The sequence below is a fragment of the Nesoenas mayeri genome (genome assembly GCF_963082525.1).
Source record: "Nesoenas mayeri genome assembly, chromosome: 3".
NCBI lineage: Eukaryota > Metazoa > Chordata > Aves > Columbiformes > Columbidae > Nesoenas > Nesoenas mayeri.
In genome coordinates, this window is record NC_137544.1 from 102,559,462 (window position 1) to 102,579,973 (window position 20,512).

The 20,512-nt window shown below is 47.4% G+C and overlaps 1 protein-coding gene across 1 annotated transcript in view; it reads left to right on the forward strand.

Annotated features, from left to right (window-relative positions):
- Nucleotides 1–19,382, forward strand: part of COQ8A (coenzyme Q8A) — a 47,149-nt gene extending 27,767 nt beyond the window's left edge. The window contains exons 6-15 of the mRNA XM_080342164.1: nt 4,786–4,908; nt 9,373–9,458; nt 10,516–10,656; nt 11,891–11,972; nt 13,308–13,401; nt 13,637–13,778; nt 15,678–15,785; nt 16,554–16,619; nt 17,394–17,480; nt 17,961–19,382. Coding sequence (XP_080198290.1) covers nt 4,786–4,908; nt 9,373–9,458; nt 10,516–10,656; nt 11,891–11,972; nt 13,308–13,401; nt 13,637–13,778; nt 15,678–15,785; nt 16,554–16,619; nt 17,394–17,480; nt 17,961–18,254 — 1,223 coding nt within the window. The 3' untranslated portion in view covers nt 18,255–19,382. The remainder of the gene's footprint in view (nt 1–4,785; nt 4,909–9,372; nt 9,459–10,515; nt 10,657–11,890; nt 11,973–13,307; nt 13,402–13,636; nt 13,779–15,677; nt 15,786–16,553; nt 16,620–17,393; nt 17,481–17,960) is intronic.
- Nucleotides 19,383–20,512: the final 1,130 nt, after the last annotated feature.

Below are 20,512 nucleotides of genomic sequence, written 5' to 3' on the forward strand. Positions count from 1 at the left end.
CAGTACCAGCCTTAGCTGTTCTTGGGGGAAATCTCTTGACATAGGTACCTCTATATTTCTTAAAAAAAAAATAGCTCTGCACGCCTTTAATGAATCCAGCTTGAGGCATTTGTGTACAGATTTTCTGGCTGCAGTGCCATAAGCTCAGGCTGAAACCCATTGCTATTGAAGGTGACATATTGTCCTGTTCCCTGGAAGCTGGTAGGTGATGTCTTTTCTCTCCTCACTGCTGCAATATTAATAGCAACTTCTTGGCACTTCAAACTTAAACAAGCGGGGTGTGTACATGCCTGAAGTCATGCCTAAGAATTTCACACTCTCAGTGGGAGCCAGGATGGGAAGGAGCCTTCTTTTGGTTACCATCCTCTTGTCCAGGCACTACAAATTTAAGTGTCTTCACTCCTTTAAAATGGCGCTAGAAACACTGGTCCTTCAGTGACAAAACCGCAAGCCAGAAACTCCTGAGCTAAAGTGATCTTTGTACTGCTTTCCATTGCTGTAATCAAATGGAGGGACCACAATGTCCTACATGTTCCCTACCAACTGCCTTAGTGCCAGTCTGTCTTTTTCCGCTCAATTTCCCCATCCTGGTTTAGTAGCCACAGGGTCCTTCCTCTCTCTCTCTCTCTGTTTTGAATTGTCTCCGTTTTCATAAACAGTTCACTTTTTAAGGGATTTGTCGTAGAACAAAATCATCTGGTGCAAGAGTTTGTGAAGTTCTCCCTTCTTCATCCAAGCCTGATGTCCTGGACAAATTCTTTCCATTGCCAACCAAATTTTTGTGAGTAGGTGCAGTGTTTTGTGTGTGTGTTTAAGGGCTTGAGGACCTAATTCTGCCCTTTGTAAGTTCTTTATTTAAGTGGTTTGGTTCATCTTCCTTTTTTCTAAAAAAGAAAAAAAAAAAAAAGGCTGTGCTTGTTTTCCAGTGGGAATTTTATTGGTAGGCTGATATAGCTAATTAAAAATAACTTCCTCAGTCACTGGTGACCTTGATGGCAGTCTCAGTATTTAGAGTGTGTATCTAAAGTGAAAGGCTGACATTGGGTGGGAAGGGGAGGGTAGAAGTAAGTTTCCAGGAATAAAAACGAAAGGGTGCCCAGATAAATAGCTGCCATTACTACTAAAGAGACTCTGGATTCAAGGTCAACTTTGTAACTCATTAACTATTTGTACGGGGCTGTTCTAGTGGGCACTGTGCAGATGCCAGGTTGGGCAGAGCCCCCAAGGGCTGGCAGCTGGCCTAGGTTTGAATATAGAGTTGTTTTCTTATGAAAAGGAATAATGTAATCTTGTGTCATCAGTCGCAGTGCTTAGGCTGTTTTCTTGACTCTTCCCTTGCCCCACAGTTTTTGTAGCAGATGGTGTTAAAACCAAATGCACATGCAAAGTCCAGTGGCTAGTTCTCAATTTGACAGTAGCAAAGGAGGCAGAAAAGCTCCGATACAGCTGTGCGATGCACACAGGTTTGGAAGCGTTCATGTCAATTCTGGATTTGGAAAGAGAAGTGTGGGTCAAGACTCCTGAGTGCATCTGCCTGCTGCCTCTGTGGAGGAAGAACTGAGCTCTAGGTACCGTGGCTGCAGGAGCCTTCAGTTCTGAACTCTCCTTGTTGCCACAGCTTGGTTCGATGTGACTTCGCTTTGCCTTTTTTCTTTCCTTATAACAAATAACCAAACCACAACAAACGCCCCAAAAAACCCAAAACAACTTTGTGATCTTGGAATGGGGAGGAAATAGCTTGTAGCATCAGAAGGTGCCAGATATCTTTCGGAAAAATGTTAGCTTACTGTGAACTATAGAATCATATAACTTCCTGAGTTGGAAGGGACCCACAAGAATCACCAAGTCCAGTTCCTGTCCCTGTATATGACAACCCCACAGTTCACACCACGTGTCTGAGGGTGTTGTCCAGTCTCTTCTTGAACACTGTCAGCCTTGGGGCTGTGACACCTCCCTGAGGAGCCTGTTCCAGTGCTCCAGCACCCTCTGGGGGAAGAACCTGTTCCTCATGTCCAGCCTGAACCTCCCCTGGCACATCTTCCTGCCATTCCCTCGGGAAATATTGGTATATTTCTTCATGAGCTTGTGCTGGGTTTTATCCCCTCTTCCTTTCCCTACAGCTTTGGAAGCCTGTGTCTGTTTTCTCTGTATTTTCCTCTTCACTTGCCATTTCCATAATCTTGCTTTTGACTCTTGCTTTCAAGTCGCTTTCTTGCTTTCAAGTCCATGCCTACTGTTAGCAAAGTACCTAAGCCACAGCTGGTGAGGTGCTGTGGGGCTGCCTGGTGAGCATGTAGTGCCCCTGGGGCTTGGCTTCAATGAGCAGCATGCCAGGAGAAGAGGATGGGGAGTGCCTGTGTTTGGCTATTTTTCTGATTAGGCTTTTTAAAAATTGTGAGGGTTTGTTGGCTTCTGGAGGTTATTTTAATCATTAACTAACTGCTTTATCTTGCTACACACTCAAAGGAGGATGTTTTTGTGTGCAGGTAGCGTGAAGGAAAGCAAGGCTTTGACTCAGTACTTTCCCTAGCTTCCGTGTGTCTGATAGAGCTCATACAAGGGATTATTTGCCTCATCATTGCTAAAGACAGAGTTTTCCTGATGGGATCATTGAGAGCCAGAGCTCTGTTAGATGGCTCCGAGCACTCCACTCTCCAGAGCCAGCTTTCCAAGTGGGTAAAGCCACATCCTTCTGCCCTGTGCAGCTCTGCCCGTTCAGTCTCTCAAACTGCTAACATTCAGGATACAGAGTAAAATGTGCTCTGAGGGTTGCCATGTGAGATGCAAATGGTGACTTCTTGGTCTCTCCTGCTTCTCTGCATCTTGCTCTCAAGAGCAGGATAGCTGTCCTGTGTATTCCCTCCTGGTGTTTTTATTTCTCCTTTTCATGTACATTGTTTATTTAGGAGAGAGATTGGTACAGATACATGTCACACATGCAGTGCCATCTCGCTGCTCTCCCACAAACAGGTGGAGGAAAGGAGAGGCTGAAGGACAGGGGAGGGCAGTGCTTGGCACCTCTCTGTGCTGTCAGTGGAGAGTTCAGTGGCATCACATCTCTAGGGAAAGCTTTGTAAGCAAGGCAGCTGCTCAGAGGGGCTGAAGGATGTCTGTCACATCAGCAACATGCTTGGCACCTCAGGGAAGTGGTACTAAGTTGTGTGAGCCACCAGAGTTCAGACAGCAGCTACTTCAGTCTTGGTTCTTTCTCCTGTCCGCTGGCCTGTCTCTGTATACCTCCTGAGAGCTAGCTGGAGGTGGAGAGCAGCTCGTGCTGCTGCAGTTACTACATGACACACGGGTAATTTCCATCTGCCTGAGATCTTTAGGGCCATTTCAGCTGCTGTGCTGTTTTGGGCTCTGCTTGTTATATATGTGGGCTTCAGCTGTTCTGTCCTTAGTACCCTTTCCTCTGATGTGTTGAAAAAAATGATGTGGCTCCAAGATCTGCATACCAGCTGAGGGCCCAGCAGCCTGACTGTAGGACCTGACCTTCCTCCTGCTTGGCTCTCCATAAGCAGGAGCTGAGCTGCAGCCCCAAGAGAAGCGGCTGGTGGGTGCCTGCCTGCCCCTCTAACCCTGCTCTACTGGGCAGCAACGAGAGGAGGAGTTCTGGGTTGTTTCTACCAAAGGGACCAAGAGTCTCCTTCCCTCTCCCTTAAAAAAAAAAAGAAAAGCTTTACCCTTTTTTGGGGACATGTGTTTGAGTGTATATATATTTGGGCTTTGTTCTGTGCAAGCTGATGCTTGTGTGACTGCTGATGAGAATAAGGACAGAAGGGTTTGGCCTCCTCTGTTCATGGCTTGTATGCGCACTCAGAACAAGTGACTGACTACATTGAGATGTTCTCCAGTCTAAAGGCAGCATCTTTCTCAGTAACAAGCTGCCCAGAGGAACATCATGCATGTGTGAGCACAGAGGGAAAAAGGTTTGCAATTTTGACAACAGAGGTTATTTCCCCTTCAGCGCAACTGCCCAAGAAGAGCATGGTATCACAGATGAGAGCTCCTGCTGAGCTTCTCCTGTCAGGACTATCTCCAGCCTCCCTGGATTGATTAACCTCATCACAGATTTAACCATCGACTGCTTTTTCAAAATGCTGTATGCAGCTGTGGTGTTTTGGGGTTATGGTATGAGGAGAGTTTGTTTTGTCAGTATATCAGTAGATTTCAGTTTGATTGGCAAAGAAAATTATTGTGGACTTGAAGATGCGAAAGCTGTTTCTGTTCCCTACAGAGCAGTGCACACTCTGGTTGTGCAATTGCATATGAATGTATGTGTTTCAGGCAAGAATTGGTATGGGAAAAGAGGTTTGGTGCTGGTGTGAATCCCTGCTTCCTCCCTAAGAAGTGCCAGCATGTTCTCAGTCTGTGTCAGTGAGCTGTCAAGGCTTTTGCCAATTCCCCCTTGCTCTTCTGAGGCCATGGCTGTGCTGCAGCCTACGGTGTGGGCCTTGGAGACCTTCACATAGTGTTTTATGTTGAGCTAGCTGATACAGTGAGTTCAAGCACCAACATCTGTCCAGCTTGCACAGCAGCACAGACATCCACGGAGGCTGTGACTTGATGCTGCTGCCCCTCAGGCCAGCGGCGTCAGAGTTGTCACAAGACACGTGTACAACTGCAGCCTGTGCCCCTGCGCTGCAGTGAAGGCACTGAGTGGAGTCCTGGTTTGATTTCTCTGGGGAATGGCAGATCTCCTGTTGAATGTGAGCTAGCACAATGAAGTGAGCTTGCTGAGATAAGGGTGTTTCTCATACATATGCTTTGTTTCCTTGCGCTCAGGAAAGAAAGCGGTGATGGATTCTAGCCCATTCCTGTCGGAAGCCAATGCAGAACGAATTGTGAGAACCTTGTGCAAGGTCCGGGGAGCAGCACTGAAGCTGGGACAGATGTTGAGCATTCAAGGTAAGTGGTAGCAAAGGTCCTCAGCTGTCCTCCGTGGTGCTGCCAGGTGCGACATCTGATGTCTTGTGATCTACTCTCAGCTGTTTAGAAGAGACTAAACAAGTGGCTTTCTCATGTGGTGGAGATAAATCTGATTCAATGCAGTCTAATCCCAGTATAAAACAGCTAGGTGTGTCCACTATACACTATCACTTTGCCAGTGCCTCTGTTGTGTCAGGCACACAACAGGAATCGGTTGAAAATAAGGTGATGCCTTCTGTGAATTTTAATGCCTGTGTTAAAAGCAATTGGTGAGAAGCAGGGGTATATCACACTTTGTACACAAGTGTCCTGCTAGAAGGGAGGAGGATGATGACAAAAAGCGATCCTATTCTTTGTTCACATAAAGTGGTCAAGGTTTTATCCACAGTCTTTTTGACTACAGCATGTTTATGGTTTATATGCTTTGTTGGCACTGAAGCTTTGCTGGAAAGGCTGATAAGATTATCAGCTGTAAAACCCTTGTTTTCATCTTGAGGAGACTTCAAACCGATACTTAGTCCATTGGGCTCTGAAGTCAGTGATTAGGTGAAGGCATGAGTGACATCAGTGTCTGCACTGAACTGTTGGGTTACTCCTGGAAGATAGCAGGTGTGCTAAGTTCCAACCTTATCTGGACCTGTCCACTTTTGCCTTCCTGCACAACTTGATAGGGAAAGAAAGAACCAGCCAAAAATAGCTGTTACACTTGTCTGGAAATAGCTTTCAAGATGTCACTGAAACTGAGTCATTGTCTAAGTGTTTGAAGTACTGTGCTTGCTTGGCTTGTGCTTCTACTTGAATTTTTGTAGGTGTTGACTGATGAGGCTGGATCTAGTATTGTATTAAATAACTCGGGCTAGCCAATAAAGCAAGACCAGCTCACTTTTCCAGAGTGTCCTGACTGTGGCATGTCATAGTTCTTCATTTGCTAATCACTTGGTTTAGGTGCGTGCCAGACTGATGGCAACACTAACCAAGTGAGGTGGGATGCAGCAGCTGCTGTGTCAAAGGCTGCCACCCCATACGCTGTTTCCTCACCCTCCAGAAGCTGCCAGGTGCCAGTGACTGGTGGTTCATGGTGAAGATCCAGGAGGAGCTCTTGTGCGCCTTGCTTTCTGTGGCCAGTGCCTCTGGTTATGTGGGGTCTGGAAATCAGCTATAAAGTTTAACTACCATAGGTGAGATTTAATTTAAAGTTCTTAAGACACTATTTGAGTTGTACCTGATGGGTGCCCAGAGCCTGGTCACATCTGCCCTGGGCTTGGATGTGAGTGAAGAGGCAATAGCTGTGAAAGGCCAGCTCTGAGGACCAGAAATGCTCTGGATTTTTGTCACTTGCCTGCTGTCTCCTAATGTTACCAAGCTCTGGCAGGAGTGTCAAACACTTGCCGATTGACTTCACTTGGGTGTCAAGATTATTTAGGCCTTTAGCAACTCAGAAGTGCTGCCCAGCCCTCATTTGACTCTTGTGACGAGTGTGTGGAGTGCTGCAATGCTTGGCAAGAACACAGGGCCCTGGTAACCTTGCTGAGGGACAGTGGTGGTCAGATAAGTTGGACACTTCCAGCAGTGCAGAGTATCAGGTTCTTGGGCTGGCTGTTTGGACAGGAGGGTTTCACAGAGTTACGGCCACTTTGGGGGCTTCCCTGTGACCTGGTGAGTTTGAATTGGCTTCTTCTGTTAACGAGGATGTGCGCTAATTGAGCACAGGGGCTCTGTGTTGCCTTGTCCAGGTGCAGATGAGCACCTGTGAGCTAAACCACAAAGCAGTGTCCTTACAAACCCTGATGTCTGCTTCTGGGAGTCAGTGGATTTGTTAGGGGGACACATCCCTGAGGGCTGTACACAGAAAAGGTGCCAGGGGCCCAAAATCATCCTGTGCTCCCCTGCGTGTGCTCTGGCCGATGTTGGAAAAGCAGCTGCATTTGCCAGTGGGGAGCGCCCTGCTTAGACTCTTGCTTTGTGTTTTGTTCCAGTAAGGCCTCATCAGTTTACCACAAACACGTATAACCTTGTTCATCAGCATGTTGTCAGCCTTGTTTTGTCAGTGTTTCCTCTGTAGCATGACTGATTTTTTTTTTTAACGTGGCTGCTGAGTTTCTGTACAGTCAACCTGGACATGCAGGTCTCTTGGCTATTGGGCATTGTGCTAATGAACAAGCAGTGGTGGTCAGGCAGCCCCAGTTAAGAACCAGTTAAGAATGCCTGCTGACTAAAGGCTGAAATACCTTGGGGGTTTTTTGGATGTCAGTAATAAGCAAAAGAACAGAAGTTGATCCTAAATGGCTGTGACAGACCCTGATACCTTGGCACAAAAGGCTTCTGGAGAGCAAGAGTCACTTTTAGCAAGGTCCATTCTTTCTGCACAGTCATCCTAGGAAGTGCAGCTGATCATCTTACAGTATGGTGGCTAATATTTTTACATACCCCTGAGAATAGTTTTTATAATATTCAGAGGCTTGGCAGTGATACACCATTGACCATAGAATAGTGTGGGCTGGAAGAGACCTTCAAAGTTCAGCAATGAGTAGGCACATCTTCATCCAGATCAGGTTGCTCAGAGCCCCGTCCAGCCTGGCCTTGAATGCCTCCAGGGATGGGGCATCTACCACCTCTCTGGGCAACTGTTTTACCACTGTCTTTGTAAAAAATGTCTTCCTTGTATCTAGCTTGAATTTTCTTTCATTTTAAAACCATCACCCCTTGTCCTGTCGTAACAGGCCTCCTAAAAAGTCTGTCCTCATCTTTCTTATAGGCCCCTTTTGAGTAGTGAAAGGCCACAATAAGGTCTCTTCTACAGGCTGAACAACCAACTCTCTCAGCATTTCCTCACAAGAGAGGTAACAGATGCCTCTCCTGTCCTAACAAAAGCTTCCCCTATCCCAACTGATGACAGTGCAGAAGTTTCTTTCAGTGTTTGAAATGTGCATGCAAATGCAATATCTGGCAGTCTCGCAGGGTTATAACATCACAACGGGAGTTTCACTTGCTGTTCCTGCAAGGCCTGTTCATCTCTGACGTGCAGTGATGAAACAGGAGCTCCTCTGAAAACCTCCTATTGATTCCACAAGTGGGGTTTTGTTGGTACTTTTAAATGCTGCTCACGGCTTCAGTGGGAATTTCTAAACAATACTGAGTGTTAATGTCATGTCTGCACATTATCTATCATTTTCTCTCCATTCCTTTCCACCTCTCTTGCCAGGACAGTGCTCTTAAGGTAGCTGTTTGTTTCTTGTTTCCTGGGATAGACTTGGTTGTACATGCTTTTGTAAATGCGGAGGAATGATGGATTTTTACTTGAATGTCACAAGCACATGTGCAGGTTGAGTTCTCACTGTGAAGGCTGGTAGCCTGGACTTTTTCCCAGTGTTGGGAGAGCAGTGGATAAAGGCTTAGAGAGGAATTAGATTTATGAAATGAAAAGTTTTCCAGAACTGGTGGCTTTTCTCTGAGCTGTTGTAGAAGCTCAAAGGAGAGGACTAATCTTTCAAGATGCCCCTGCCCTTCCTTTTTATGAGTGTAAATATTTGCTTGCTATATCCTTCTGACTCTTAAAGTAAGTTACTTTTGGCTCAGCTTTGTTTCCTTCTACTCACTTGCAGTTGCTTTGCATTTGGAGAGTGAGTTATGGTAGCAGTTGCTGAATCCTGATTTCTCAGAGTTCAAGACTTGTGTAAGTGGTGGTTTACCATTGCACAGCTTTCTAGAGAAGCTGCTGCCCCTTAAAATGAACTGGATTAAACCACGCCGTGAACCTGGGAGTGCTGGGCTGACTCTCCAGAGGGTTCCTTCTGCGACCTGTGCATCCATGGCCCAGTGGGCTCTCCAAACCTGAATGGTGTACCGCTGTCAGCCAGGAGATGGGCTGGTGGGTGACAGAGGCTTGTGCAGAACACTGCACTCGGGTTTGTGCAACCCGCCGTCTCACCAAAGGCCTCCACGCTGTGCAGAGCTGCCCGCTGCCCTTGGCAGTGCTGCTGGACAAAGCCAGGGAGCACTGTGACAACTGATGCTTGATTCTGAACTGTAAAAAGGCTTCTCAGCATGCTTTCTAGTGTATTCATACATTGTCATTCCCTTTGTAACTGGGAGGGGCTGCACAGACACTTTCTCCTGCAGCAGGAGGGTAGCGTAGGAGATGTTTGGGTAATATGCAGTTGTTTTGCAAGAGTGAAAAGGGAGGAGGAGCTTTTTCCCTTTATTTTACTACTTGTGGGCAAGACTTCCGTTTGGCTCATTTTTAGAGGTGTGATGCCTCAGGAGGGGCACCTCAGGTGCTACTTCTCGGTATGGAGAGATTCTAAACAAGAATTATTTCCAAAATTTCACTGGGGTGTGCCTGGGGGCAGGACAGCCTGGCTGGTCTGGATGCAGGTACATGTTTGTTCATGTGCTGGAGGATGCAAGGCCTGCACTGACTGTTGTGTGCTTTTCCCTTGGCAGATGATGCCTTCATCAACCCCCATCTCCAGAGGATTTTTGAGCGTGTACGTCAGAGTGCTGACTTCATGCCAATAAAGCAGATGATGGTGAGGAAATATTCTTCCTGTGTATTAGGGAAGTAGGGTCAATAACGTAATAAATGTCACCTGTGACATACCTCAGTAAGGGAGGTGGATGGGGATTTTTAAGAGCATTCTTTCAATAACGTTGCACATTTTTAAATTTTGGATAACAACTAATTATTTCTCTTGATCATATACTGCCTTTTCTCTCCAAAACATGAAAGCTTGGCTCTAGAGAGGGAAAAATGTGGGGTTTTTTTATGTCCCAAGACTATGCTGATGGAACAGGATGTTGCATACAAATATGATCATAGGGTCTGGTTTAATGTAGCCTCTGCTTCTGTTTCCTCTCTTGTCTATCTCGTGGATGCTAAGCCAGTGTCTAGAATATCAGCAACTTTGTCCTTACATTTTTGGTTAAATCTAACCCACCACCAAGAGGAGCGACAATGAAGCAAACTTAAGTTTGCTTTATCCAGTGCACATGTTCTCTCTTTCTCTCTCTCTCCCTCTGTAAATTAAGATGTGAAGGGTGATGCAAGAGGAACTGCCAGCACTACTTATCTTCTGCAAGACACTGAGCAGAGCCAGAACTTAAATATGGCACTCTGGCAATGTAGCAAAAAAGCTGTTAAAGCAAGCTGTGATGATTAATTGTCAATATTGCCTTAAAGAGAGTCACTCTTGCATGCTTGAATTGCTTCTGTTCAGCTTGGCAGCATGATGAAGGAGGAGAAATATCTAGCTCTTTGCTCATTTTCTGGAAGATAACAAGTAGCACCAAAAAGGCGACTTTTGTATTGCTAAGGCAACAGTATTTGTGCTCAAGATCTCTGTCCTTCAGGCAGGAGCAACAGAGCTTCACACACATCTCATCAGCATCTGTTGGGTGCTGGGGGAACACTGCTGGCTGGACCACTCCTCACAATGGTCTGCAATGATGGGGAAGGGAGGACAGTCTAGAAAGCAGGGTCTAGGTCCTCAGAACTGCCATAGGCTATGTGAGTCACCTCAGGAGTGCAATTTCCACTAGCAAAAAATCTTTGTTTCACATATCCTGATGCTTGCTTTTTATTTGTAGAAAACTCTGAACAATGATCTTGGCCCCAATTGGAGGGATAAACTGGAGTCCTTTGAAGAACGCCCCTTTGCTGCTGCTTCAATCGGTCAGGTCCACCTGGCACGCTTGAAAAACGGGAAAGAAGTTGCCATGAAAATCCAGGTGGGCTTTACAGACCATCCTTGTCTCTTGTCTGTGCCCCACAGAAGGGCAGGGAAGCTGCATAAATACGTTTACTGCTGGACATATAAGAAACATATTAATGCAAGTGACAACTTGGATGCAGCAATATCTTAGCTAGTGCAGGCGGAAGGAAGGGACAGAAAAGGTTTTGCAGCTTGAGGCAGTTTCTGACTCCAGATGAGCAAGAGACATCTCACAGGTGTATCAGTGAAATGTGCGGATAATGGTGGTGAGGGGCTGCTTGTACTTCTGGAGTTGTGTGTGAGGGTCCTACCTGCTCCATAGGTCAGTCCCCTCTCTGGGACCTGCACATGCCACATGTCCCTTTCTGGCCACAGCCCAAAGGTCAAAGAAGTTTTAAGTGACAAGCAGGCACTGACTGTTGAGCAGTGGCAGTCTGATGATGCAGGAGCATATTCACCAACTCACACTAAAGCTGTCAGTAGCTTCAAGAAGGTATTTTTAACAGAGTTGAGGTCTGGAGCTGAAACCCCCATATACATGGTTTATAATCCAAAGGAGTGAGATCCCTCGCTGACTGAGCAGGGTCCCAGGCAAAGCTGGTTGTCTGGTTGGTGTATTTGGTAAAATGGGGAGATTTCAGAAACAGTATGGATGGGCACTGGTGTCTTCTTCTCAAACCATTTGTCTCCAAACTACTCTCTGAAGTTAGGCCAAGGTAAAAGCAATGGAAAGTTAGCTTTGTGGCACCAGAAAATGTTCTGCTCCACGGCAGGGTAGGCTGGTTCCCTTTTTGCCTGACAAGGTGAGAAAGAACAGGAGGTGCCTTTGTCGGGACTGGGCTGAGGCCTCACCACTTGCCCTCCTGCTGTGGATGAAATGCTCTGTGGCTGTTGGTGGCATGTCCTTTCAGCTGCGGTAGGTGCATGACCGGCTGCCATATCTGTAGTGAGACTTTTGTGTTTGAGAACCTTTCATGTGTTGGAAGAGTCACTGTCAGGGGACCTGACAGGCCATTTTGCTTGCAAGGAGATGCATCTTAGCCTGTCTCTCTGTCCCCCATTTTAGATGCTGGGCTTTAAATGGGCTTTTAGAGGCGGGGTGTGGCTCAGGTGTGCCCTGGTTCATTGCCAGGCTGTAGGTGGCTGTGTTGTGAGGGTCAGTGGATGTTGAGCTGGAAGATGTTTTTATCTTACCCTGTATAACGTGGTCATCTGGTCTCACCACAGACCTCTCCCATTCTGTCCTACAGTACCCTGGAGTTGCCCAGAGCATCAACAGTGATGTTAACAACCTGATGACCGTCCTGAACATGAGCAATATTCTCCCTGAAGGTAAAAAGACACAAACCCTTGGCAGGCTCTGTGTTCCTGCTGGCACACGTTGGGTTCTGCCCACCTCTTCCAAGCAGCGCACTGCAAACTGTTCTCTATAGACTGGAAAGGGAGGAAACAGCTTCAGGGAAACAGTGAAAAGGACCTAAGAATTGCTGAGTCTGCCCAGGAGCAGATCTGCAGAAAGCGGGAGAAGTAGTGGATGTGTAGGCAGTAGGTGCAAGGCCAATTTGGGGAGCCCTGCCATGCTCCCCTCTCCTGCTGCACAGCTGCCAGTGCCTTTGCTGGGCATGTGCCTGACCCGCTGGGGTGGGAAATGCAGCTGTGTTTTTGCTGGCCATGATAATGTGCACTCGTCTCTCTGCGATCTGCAGGGACTCTTGGCACAGTATAGTGTCTGGGTATACTTACTGTTGATGGCTCCCTAGGCATGCAGCATGGGCGCTGTTCACCTCAGGTAGTTTTGCTTTGTCGCTCTTATTTTCTAGTGCATTTGGCAGAACCCATTCTTCTCCATGTTTCCTGCGGCCCTCTGCCTGCCATTCTCTGCTCTTCACAAAGTTGTGGAGAGGTGGAGAACTTCTAGGCATGGAGCTTGCTCAGTGTCCCAGCACACAGATAAGTCCCCTTTCCCCACAGAGAATGCAAGGCTTGCTACTCCTTTTTCCAAATATCTGCCTGCAGCAGCTGTACATCTTAGTGGGACTGTACAAATAAATACCACTTTAAAATCAGGCTGGCTGCTGACAAAACCTGTGACTGTTCTCTGTGGTGGTTGGGTAGGGCCCTCCAGAGGCTTCTGCAGTCCCAGCTTTGTCTGGCCCAAGAAGTGGTTTGGTTTTCCAGCTGCAAACTGAGAAGACAGGATTTGGCAACTCATGCCCTGGCTATGTGCTGCTGCAGTTGCCTGCCTTAGTCACACTGACTGTTTTTGCCTAGTAGTGCCTGTTTGTAGTTGCAGGCAGGCATGGCTTGGAGCCTTTTTAGCTGCTTTTGCCCAGGCTACTGTTTGGGTGCTTCCATTCCTTGGTGTGTGTTTCTGCTCAGGAACGGACAGCTTGGGCTGTGGAGTGGGAGCCAGGGGAGGATGGAGCTCTGCTGTGCAAGAACAGTGTGGATGTGCCTTGCTTTAGGAGCATCTGTGTAGCCTTGACCCAGGATTGCCTGCAGAACCTGTATCTAGTTGGAAATATGCCTTGGCTCTCTGGGGCCTCTTGTACTTACCCCTCAGCTCAGAACTGGCTGGGCAGCAGGTTGCTCCTCAGCTGCAACTCTGGAAAGCTTAGCCTTAGGGGCTCCTTTTTTGCTAAGCCTACTCTCTTTGCTGTTTTTCAGGTTTGTTCCCTGAGCATTTGATTGAAGTCCTGAGCAGAGAGCTGGCCCTGGAGTGTGACTATGAGAGAGAAGCTGCCTGCGCAAGGAAATTCCAGTATGTTCATGCCATTGCCTTCAACCCTTCCTGTCTGTGTGTGTGTATGAAACACAGGAGAGGTTGCTTAACTTCAGGGACAGTGGGGAGATGAAAGCCATGCCCTGGGATGTAGCACAGGGAAAGGATTGGTGTTTGTGCCCTGAGCTGTCCCCTAGAGTTAACACTTTGTTGGGGAGAGGCCTGGCTGCTTTCAGTGTCGCTAACCTTTTCCTCTCCTTTCTGTATCCCCCAGGGAGCTGCTGAAAGACCACCCTTTCTTTTACATCCCGAGAGTAGTGGATGAGCTGTGCAGCAAACACGTCCTGACCACAGAGCTGGTGTCTGGCTTCCCCTTGGATCAAGGTGTAGGGCTGAGCCAGGAGATTCGAAATGAGGTACTGTGGGGTGCTTGGTCTTCTCTCCTCACCAGAGCATCCTGCTCGGCCTGCCTGGGGACTGCTGGGCCAGGGAGCGCTTTGTGGAATGGCATACTCAAGCAGTGCAAAGCAGGGCTGGAGCCGGAGACTGTCTGGAGCTTGTCGGAAGATTTCTGTCTAGGGAATTTGGCAGTGAGGTTGGAGTCTCCTCAGGCTGGTCTAGGACGTGCAGGTGCCAGCGTTCAGCAGGGAGGGGTTGGAGGGGTGAATGGCAAGGGCGGCTGACGGGCAGGTAGCCTTGCTGCATATTTCCTAGATGCCCTGTTTCTCTCTCAGATGACCTTGAGATTGGGAGGGATTGTCAGCTAGGCAAAAGGGGTCTTGTTTTGCAACTGCTCCTTTGGGCAGGAGTGCAGAAGCATCTGCCCTTGTGCAAGGATGTGGACTTTGTCTCCTGTGGGACTGACCTGTGCTGCACAGGGCTGCTGGAAAAGTACCTCTTGGTTAAAAGGAGGGGGGATGTGGTGATGGGTGGGTGTTGATGCTGAATATAGCAAGGGATTGGAGTGCTGTGGTGGGACAAGCAGCTGTTCTAGCAGCAGAAATAACTGTCCTGGTATTTGGATTTTTTGTTGTTGTTGTTTTTGTCTTGGTGTGAGCTGTCAGCTGGTCACTGGAGAAGAGGGCAGAGTTACGTTCCTCTAGATAAACAGATCTTGATGTCACACTGGACACAAAGCTATGGCAGAGCTGGCTGCCTGTGACCCCCGAGCTGTCAGTTTGTAGGATGTGTCCCCTCTGATGAGCTGCTGTATCACCAGAGCTGCTTTCAAAAGGCTGTGAGGTGGGGTGTTGCTGCAGGAGCGGCCTGTCTTTCCTATTAGTGACTGGTCTGGCTCACCCATAGCCGTCTGCTCCAAACAGCAGTGTCCTCTAGTAGGGTCTGGGGGTCTGGCTTGCATTTGGTGCTCTCTTCCCTCCCTCTTAGATATGTTTCACTCAGCTTTGCAGAAATTGAAGAGAGGCAGAATGAGGCTGGCGTTCCTTCTGCTGAACAGGCTCCAGCTTAAATATCCTCACAAAAAAGCTCTGCTGTAGTATGTAATTCAGCAGGGGGTTCTTCTGGGACTGCTACTCTTCCTTCCCCATGCCTGGCAGTCTCCAGGTGTTGCTCTGCTGCTCCTCTCTCAAGCTGGGTCAGTGCTGAGTCCAGCAGAAGACTTGGCTGAGGAGTACACAGTGGGTGTTTGTGTCTAGTAAAGCCCCCTTTCAATAATAGTTTGGACTTAGTTCTGTAGGTTGTTGGGCAGCTTTACAGGAAGAGACTCTCCTCTTTAGCTGCTTTAGTCTTTCAACTTAAAATGCCATGGAACTGCATCTCATTTCTCTTGAGCTGCCTTGGCTTCATTCTGGCCAGGGTCCTGCAGGACTTTCCACCAGAGTAGGCTGTAATTCTCTACTGGCCTCCCCCACCTCTGCTTTTGGATCCCTACTGGCACTGTGAGGATGTTTCTTTGCTTTCAAAGCAACAACCAAGTGGGTAGTCAAAGCTGGGAAGGTGAAAGGCAGGACCGGGACACAGATAACACATGCGGTGGGGTGGCCCCTGGAACCTGCTGTTCTCAGCTGCCACATACAGGGCAGCCTCCTCTCTGGAGGCACATCCAGGGGCTGATAGGAACTACAGCTCAGGCTGATGTCCAACTTGCATGGCATCTGTGCTGTCTGCTAAGGATGGTGTGGGCTGGGAGTTGCTGAGAAGCGCTCTCATCTCTGCAGGAGTTTTGCAGGATGGAGCAGATAGTTCCTGCTAGTGTGGTGATGTGTTCTCTGTTTGCTAATGCCTGCTGTAAATGGTGTATATGAGTAGGGCTTGCTGCCCTCCTGACTTGCTGCTTTCTCTCCTTGCTTTTCAAGATCTGTCACAACATCCTGGTCCTGTGTCTGCGGGAGCTGTTTGAGTTCAGGTACATGCAGACTGACCCAAACTGGTCAAACTTCTTCTATGACCCACAGTTGCATAAGGTAAGCCCAAGAGCTGCTATTCTGCCTGTACAAGAGCTGTTTTTCACCAGCTTTTGATTATCCCCCAGCTCCCAGAATTTAATGAGCCCTTAATGACATTCTCTCAGATTTGTCCTTGAGCCTTGGGGAGATAAGACAGTGAAGCCTGTCCCTTTGCCACTTGTCTTCACTTGGTCTTGGTAGAAGGCAGGGCTTCTGTAAGTCTGGCTGGCTGCCTGTGTTTGGCCTTAGATCCAGGCACAGGTACTGCTGTTGCCTCAGGGTCTGTTTGCAGCTGGTCAGTGGGAAGCTGCAGCTGGCAGTGCTCCACCAGGGCACACCTGAGCCAAGGACTCTCTTGCTGAATGCTCGTGTTGAGTTGTGCTGTAGATAAGGGTGCCTGGGGAAGCAATTGCAGATGTCCTGTTTGTTGGTTTGGCTGCTTGCTTGTGCCCTGCAGGTCAGATGCAATTGCTTGTTCATCCCTGAGGTCTATGCTGGAAAGTGTTGGGAAGAGGTTTGGAACTGCTCTGTCCCCAGGTGGAAAGCCTGAGCAGGGTTACCAGCTGAGCAGATGTGACAATGTGAGCACAGGCCACAGCACCTCTGGCATGAACTCGTGCAAATGTTTGTGCTGCTGTTAGGAAATAAAGGAGTTGGGGGGAGCGGAGCTGCAGTGCAAAGGCTCTCCAGCCAGCTGAGAGGAATGGAGACATCAGGAGTCATCTTAGAGTCAGGCTCTGCTTGAGTGTTTGATGCTGACGTACAAATGGGTTTGTTCATTTCCAGGTGGCCCTGCTGGACTTTGGAGCAACACGAGGGTTTGATGAGAAGTTCACAGATGTCTACATCGAGGTGAGGATTTGCATTGTGCCCTAGACTGCTGCACTGGGGGGTCTTAAAATATTTGCAAAATTCGGCTTATCTCATAGCTGTATCACTTTGTGCTTGAACCCGCTCTGTGTGTGGAGAGAAGCAGGGCAGGAGGCAAGAGAGGTCTCTGTTCCTGTTTCATCGTTACCACAGCTTTCGTACAGATGTTTAAATTGCATGACAAATGTGGAGAGCTGTCCTGTTGCTTACTGGGAGACTCAGGCAGCAGAGCATATCGGAGCGCTTGGAATTCAGTGTTGGTTTTGTTTGTTTGTTTTTTCTCAGTGAGGGCACACAGGAATTGCTTGTCCTGTCCACCATCTCTTCCTGTGATTTCTAGTTTGCTTTACGGGCTTATAAACTTATGTGAAGTCATATACACTGCCTTTGTGGTCACCATGTTCTGCACTTGATAAATCAAGGTGCAGGGGCCAGGAGACATCACCTCAAGCTTCTCACAGTTGGCTCCACTGTTTTGCTGGGTGAAGGGCTGATTGATTAGTGTAACTTCTTTTATGTCTCTTACATTGTCTGGGCTATATGTAGCCATACTGGGAAGAGCTTTGGAGAACCAGCAGCTGTATGTTTTTGCCAGTAGCTCTTAAACTGGCTGATGTGCAGAGGGCACTGAAGCTGAGGGCAGAGGGAATGAAGCGAGCAGGCAGCACGTGCACCCTGTAGCCCACGTAGCAGTCTTGTGCTCAGCACCTTTTCCAGTCATCCCCTCGCTCTCCTGAAAGTGTTCTTCCCGTTCAGGTAATCAAGGCAGCTGCTGACATGGACAGAGAGAGAGTACTGAAGAAGTCCATTGAAATGAAATTCCTCACTGGCTATGAAGTCAAGGTATGGAGCAGAGGGTCTGCTTTTGCAGTGGCTACTGATAAGTTTGTTGTGGGTCTGTGGACTTGCCCGGATTTCTTGATGTGGTAAAAGCCAAAGTTGGTCTGAAAGCCCTGTTGATAAAGGATGAGGGCAAAAAAAGGTTTGGCTTTTGTTCTGTTCTCTCCCTTTTGGGAGCAGGAGCAGTACTGATGATACAGCTACCCCCAAAACCACTGTCCCTCCTTCTCCCCCAGCAAGACCCAGCAGGCGGTCATAACTGCTGAAATGTTGTGACTGGGTGGATGGTCTTTTGGAAGGTTGAATTTCTTGAAACTGTACTGACCAAATGTCCATCAGTCTGCTGGAGGCTGGAGGTTACCTTTGTGGGTATGGTTGGGTGTTTCTCCTGAGCTGCTGTTGTTAGCGTTAGTATTTCTCCTTTTCCTCCCTGGTGGTTAAAATGGCCAGTGATGTTATTTATGCCTCTTTCCTTTTGGGCAGGAAATGGAAGATGCCCACTTAAATGCTGTCCTCATCCTGGGAGAGGCTTTTGCATCTGAGGAACCTTTTGATTTCGGCAACCAAAGCACCACTGAAAAGATCCATGGTTTAATCCCAGTCATGCTGAAGCATCGGCTTGTCCCTCCACCAGAGGAGACCTACTCTCTTCATCGGAAGATGGGGGGTTCCTTCCTTATCTGCACCAAACTGAAGGCCAAAATTCCCTGCAAACACATGTTCCAAGAGGCATATAGCAAATATTGGAGCAGTAGGGGCAAGAAGCCAGAGGATTAGTAAGAATGAACTCACACCTCTTGTTCTGAGGGCGCAGTTCATCTGAGCCTTGCAGAGAGCGTTGTAGCCTCCCATGCGTTGCACCCCAGCTCTCCATCCTCTTGAGATGCAGCAGCCTGTGCCCTGGAAGCCAAGTGTGCATTTCACAAGGACAAAGCTGTTCTTTCTTGCTGTGTTTATCCCACACCGACTGCCGGTACAGTCTGCAGCTTGCAGGAAACTGTCTTCTTGACTGCTTCTGTACTGTTCAAGGCTCCAGCCAACTACCTTGAATGCATTTTTCACTTTGTGATGGTGGCTGCGTATCAGCTGGGTTTATATGAAATAGGGGAAGGAGGAAAAGCTCAGAATTTAATATCAAAACCTGTTTGTAACTCTCCAAAAATTGTTTTTTAAAAACCTGTCCTCTTTGTGCTAAGGTGGAATTCAAGTAGTTTTCATACTGTGAATTTTAGAACAAAATACTAAAGTGTTCCCTACACAGACACATTCAGCACCTTCCCCCCCATTTTTGTAAGTCAAGTGGTGGCAGTCGAAGAACCCTCCTGGATTTTACTGACACTGGTTAACGCAAGGGGAGCGTGTGTGTACATAGGGTGAAGTATTATGCTTTCTGCCTCTTTTTGGCTTGCAAGCTAAACATAGGATATATTTTAAAGAAATCTGAGACTTGAGTGCCAATCTGTTTTAAACATACATGTACACTCACCCAGCCCATCTGGGTTCTGGGAGTCAAATATGTAATCAACAGAGCTATATGTGAGCACAAGTAGTGGGATTCTTCACTGTCTGGTAGGTATCAGCTTCCCTGAGGGCCAGTCAGAGAAGCTACAACTCTGACACCAATCGCTTGCTGGACTCCTAACCAAGAACCTAGTCAGTCAGTCAGTCTGTCTGTCTGCGCTCCCTTCTCCTGTAATGCAGAACTTATGGCAAGGCAGACAACATGTTATTGTCTCTCATGAGCATTTCCAGCTTTTGCTGAAATGTCACACATTTAAAACCAGATGCACACTTTTAAACTATTGGAGTCAAGGTAGGAAATTTACTTACTTAGATTTTTTTTTTGTACAAGTCTGTACCTGTACAACTTCCTGATTTCAATAAAAACGTGCTTGTGCGGTGGGCCTTCTGCCTGCGTTTTTTTTCCTCTTCTGGTGCAGTGATGAATAGCCAAGTGAACTATGTCCTGTTCCATGGGATAAACAGGAGTTGAGCAGCAGTTTCCAAGTCTCTTCTTGCAGTTGTTTGCTCAAAGAATTGCTACCACCCTTCAAAGCCATCATCTCTTTGTGGCCTATTTCTTCCTTCAGCTTTCCTTTGCAGCTCTGTCACTAGTGCTAACAGTGATGGTGACAGTTTTACCAGGAGCCAGAGGGACATCAGCCTGGGCATCTGTCTGGCCATGAAAATCCCTGTTTTTTTCCTTGTCTTCCTTGGCTTTACTGACTCTGGACACAGGTCTTTTTGCCTTTCCTCCACTTGGGAAGGAGGGGCTGTTGGCGTTGATGCTTCCATGGTGCTCATAAGGCAGATGTCCATATTGGGCAGGTGCCAGATATTCAGCAGCAGGCTCAGTTGTGCCTACTGAGTTAACACAGCCCAGGAATACAGAGGTTTTATGATCTTAAACTGCAGTACATAAGAAATCCTGACTGCTGACACTTCCAGAGGTAAAGAACAGGTAAGTAAGTGAATAAATGGTCTCTCTCAGGAGGGACCTTTGTGAAATAGGACAAAGGATTATTTTATTACCTTTCTTCCAAGATCATAAACATACAAGCTGCTTCCTTTAAGACTCAGTTGAGAAATATCCAGTATGGTTTAGTTAAACTGAAAGTACTCATCTGGTTTTTCATTTGACAAGAGTAAACTCTGCTATGCAGTGAATAATTGTTTTGCATTAAGCTGTTTTGTATGCTCAAAGTAAGGTCCCTTGTTCTGTGTTCTGATAGACATTTAGTGTTTTTCTCCTTTGGATTTAGACCTTGCAACTGTAAAAACAAGAACTGTTTGAGATGTTAAATGCTTATGTTAAAATCCAAAGTATAAAAAGCTGACAAGGGAATTGGATTATGATGTGAGCTTCAGAGCAAAATTTCTGAAACTGAAGATTCAGACCTAGTGTGTTCAGAGAACTTGCAAAGTAACTCAAAAGAGCACAACCAGGTGAGAGTGGTATGTGCTTGTCCATGTGACCACAGATCTTTCGTATAATGCTGCTGGGGCATCGGTGTTCAGCTTGGCAAACATCTTCC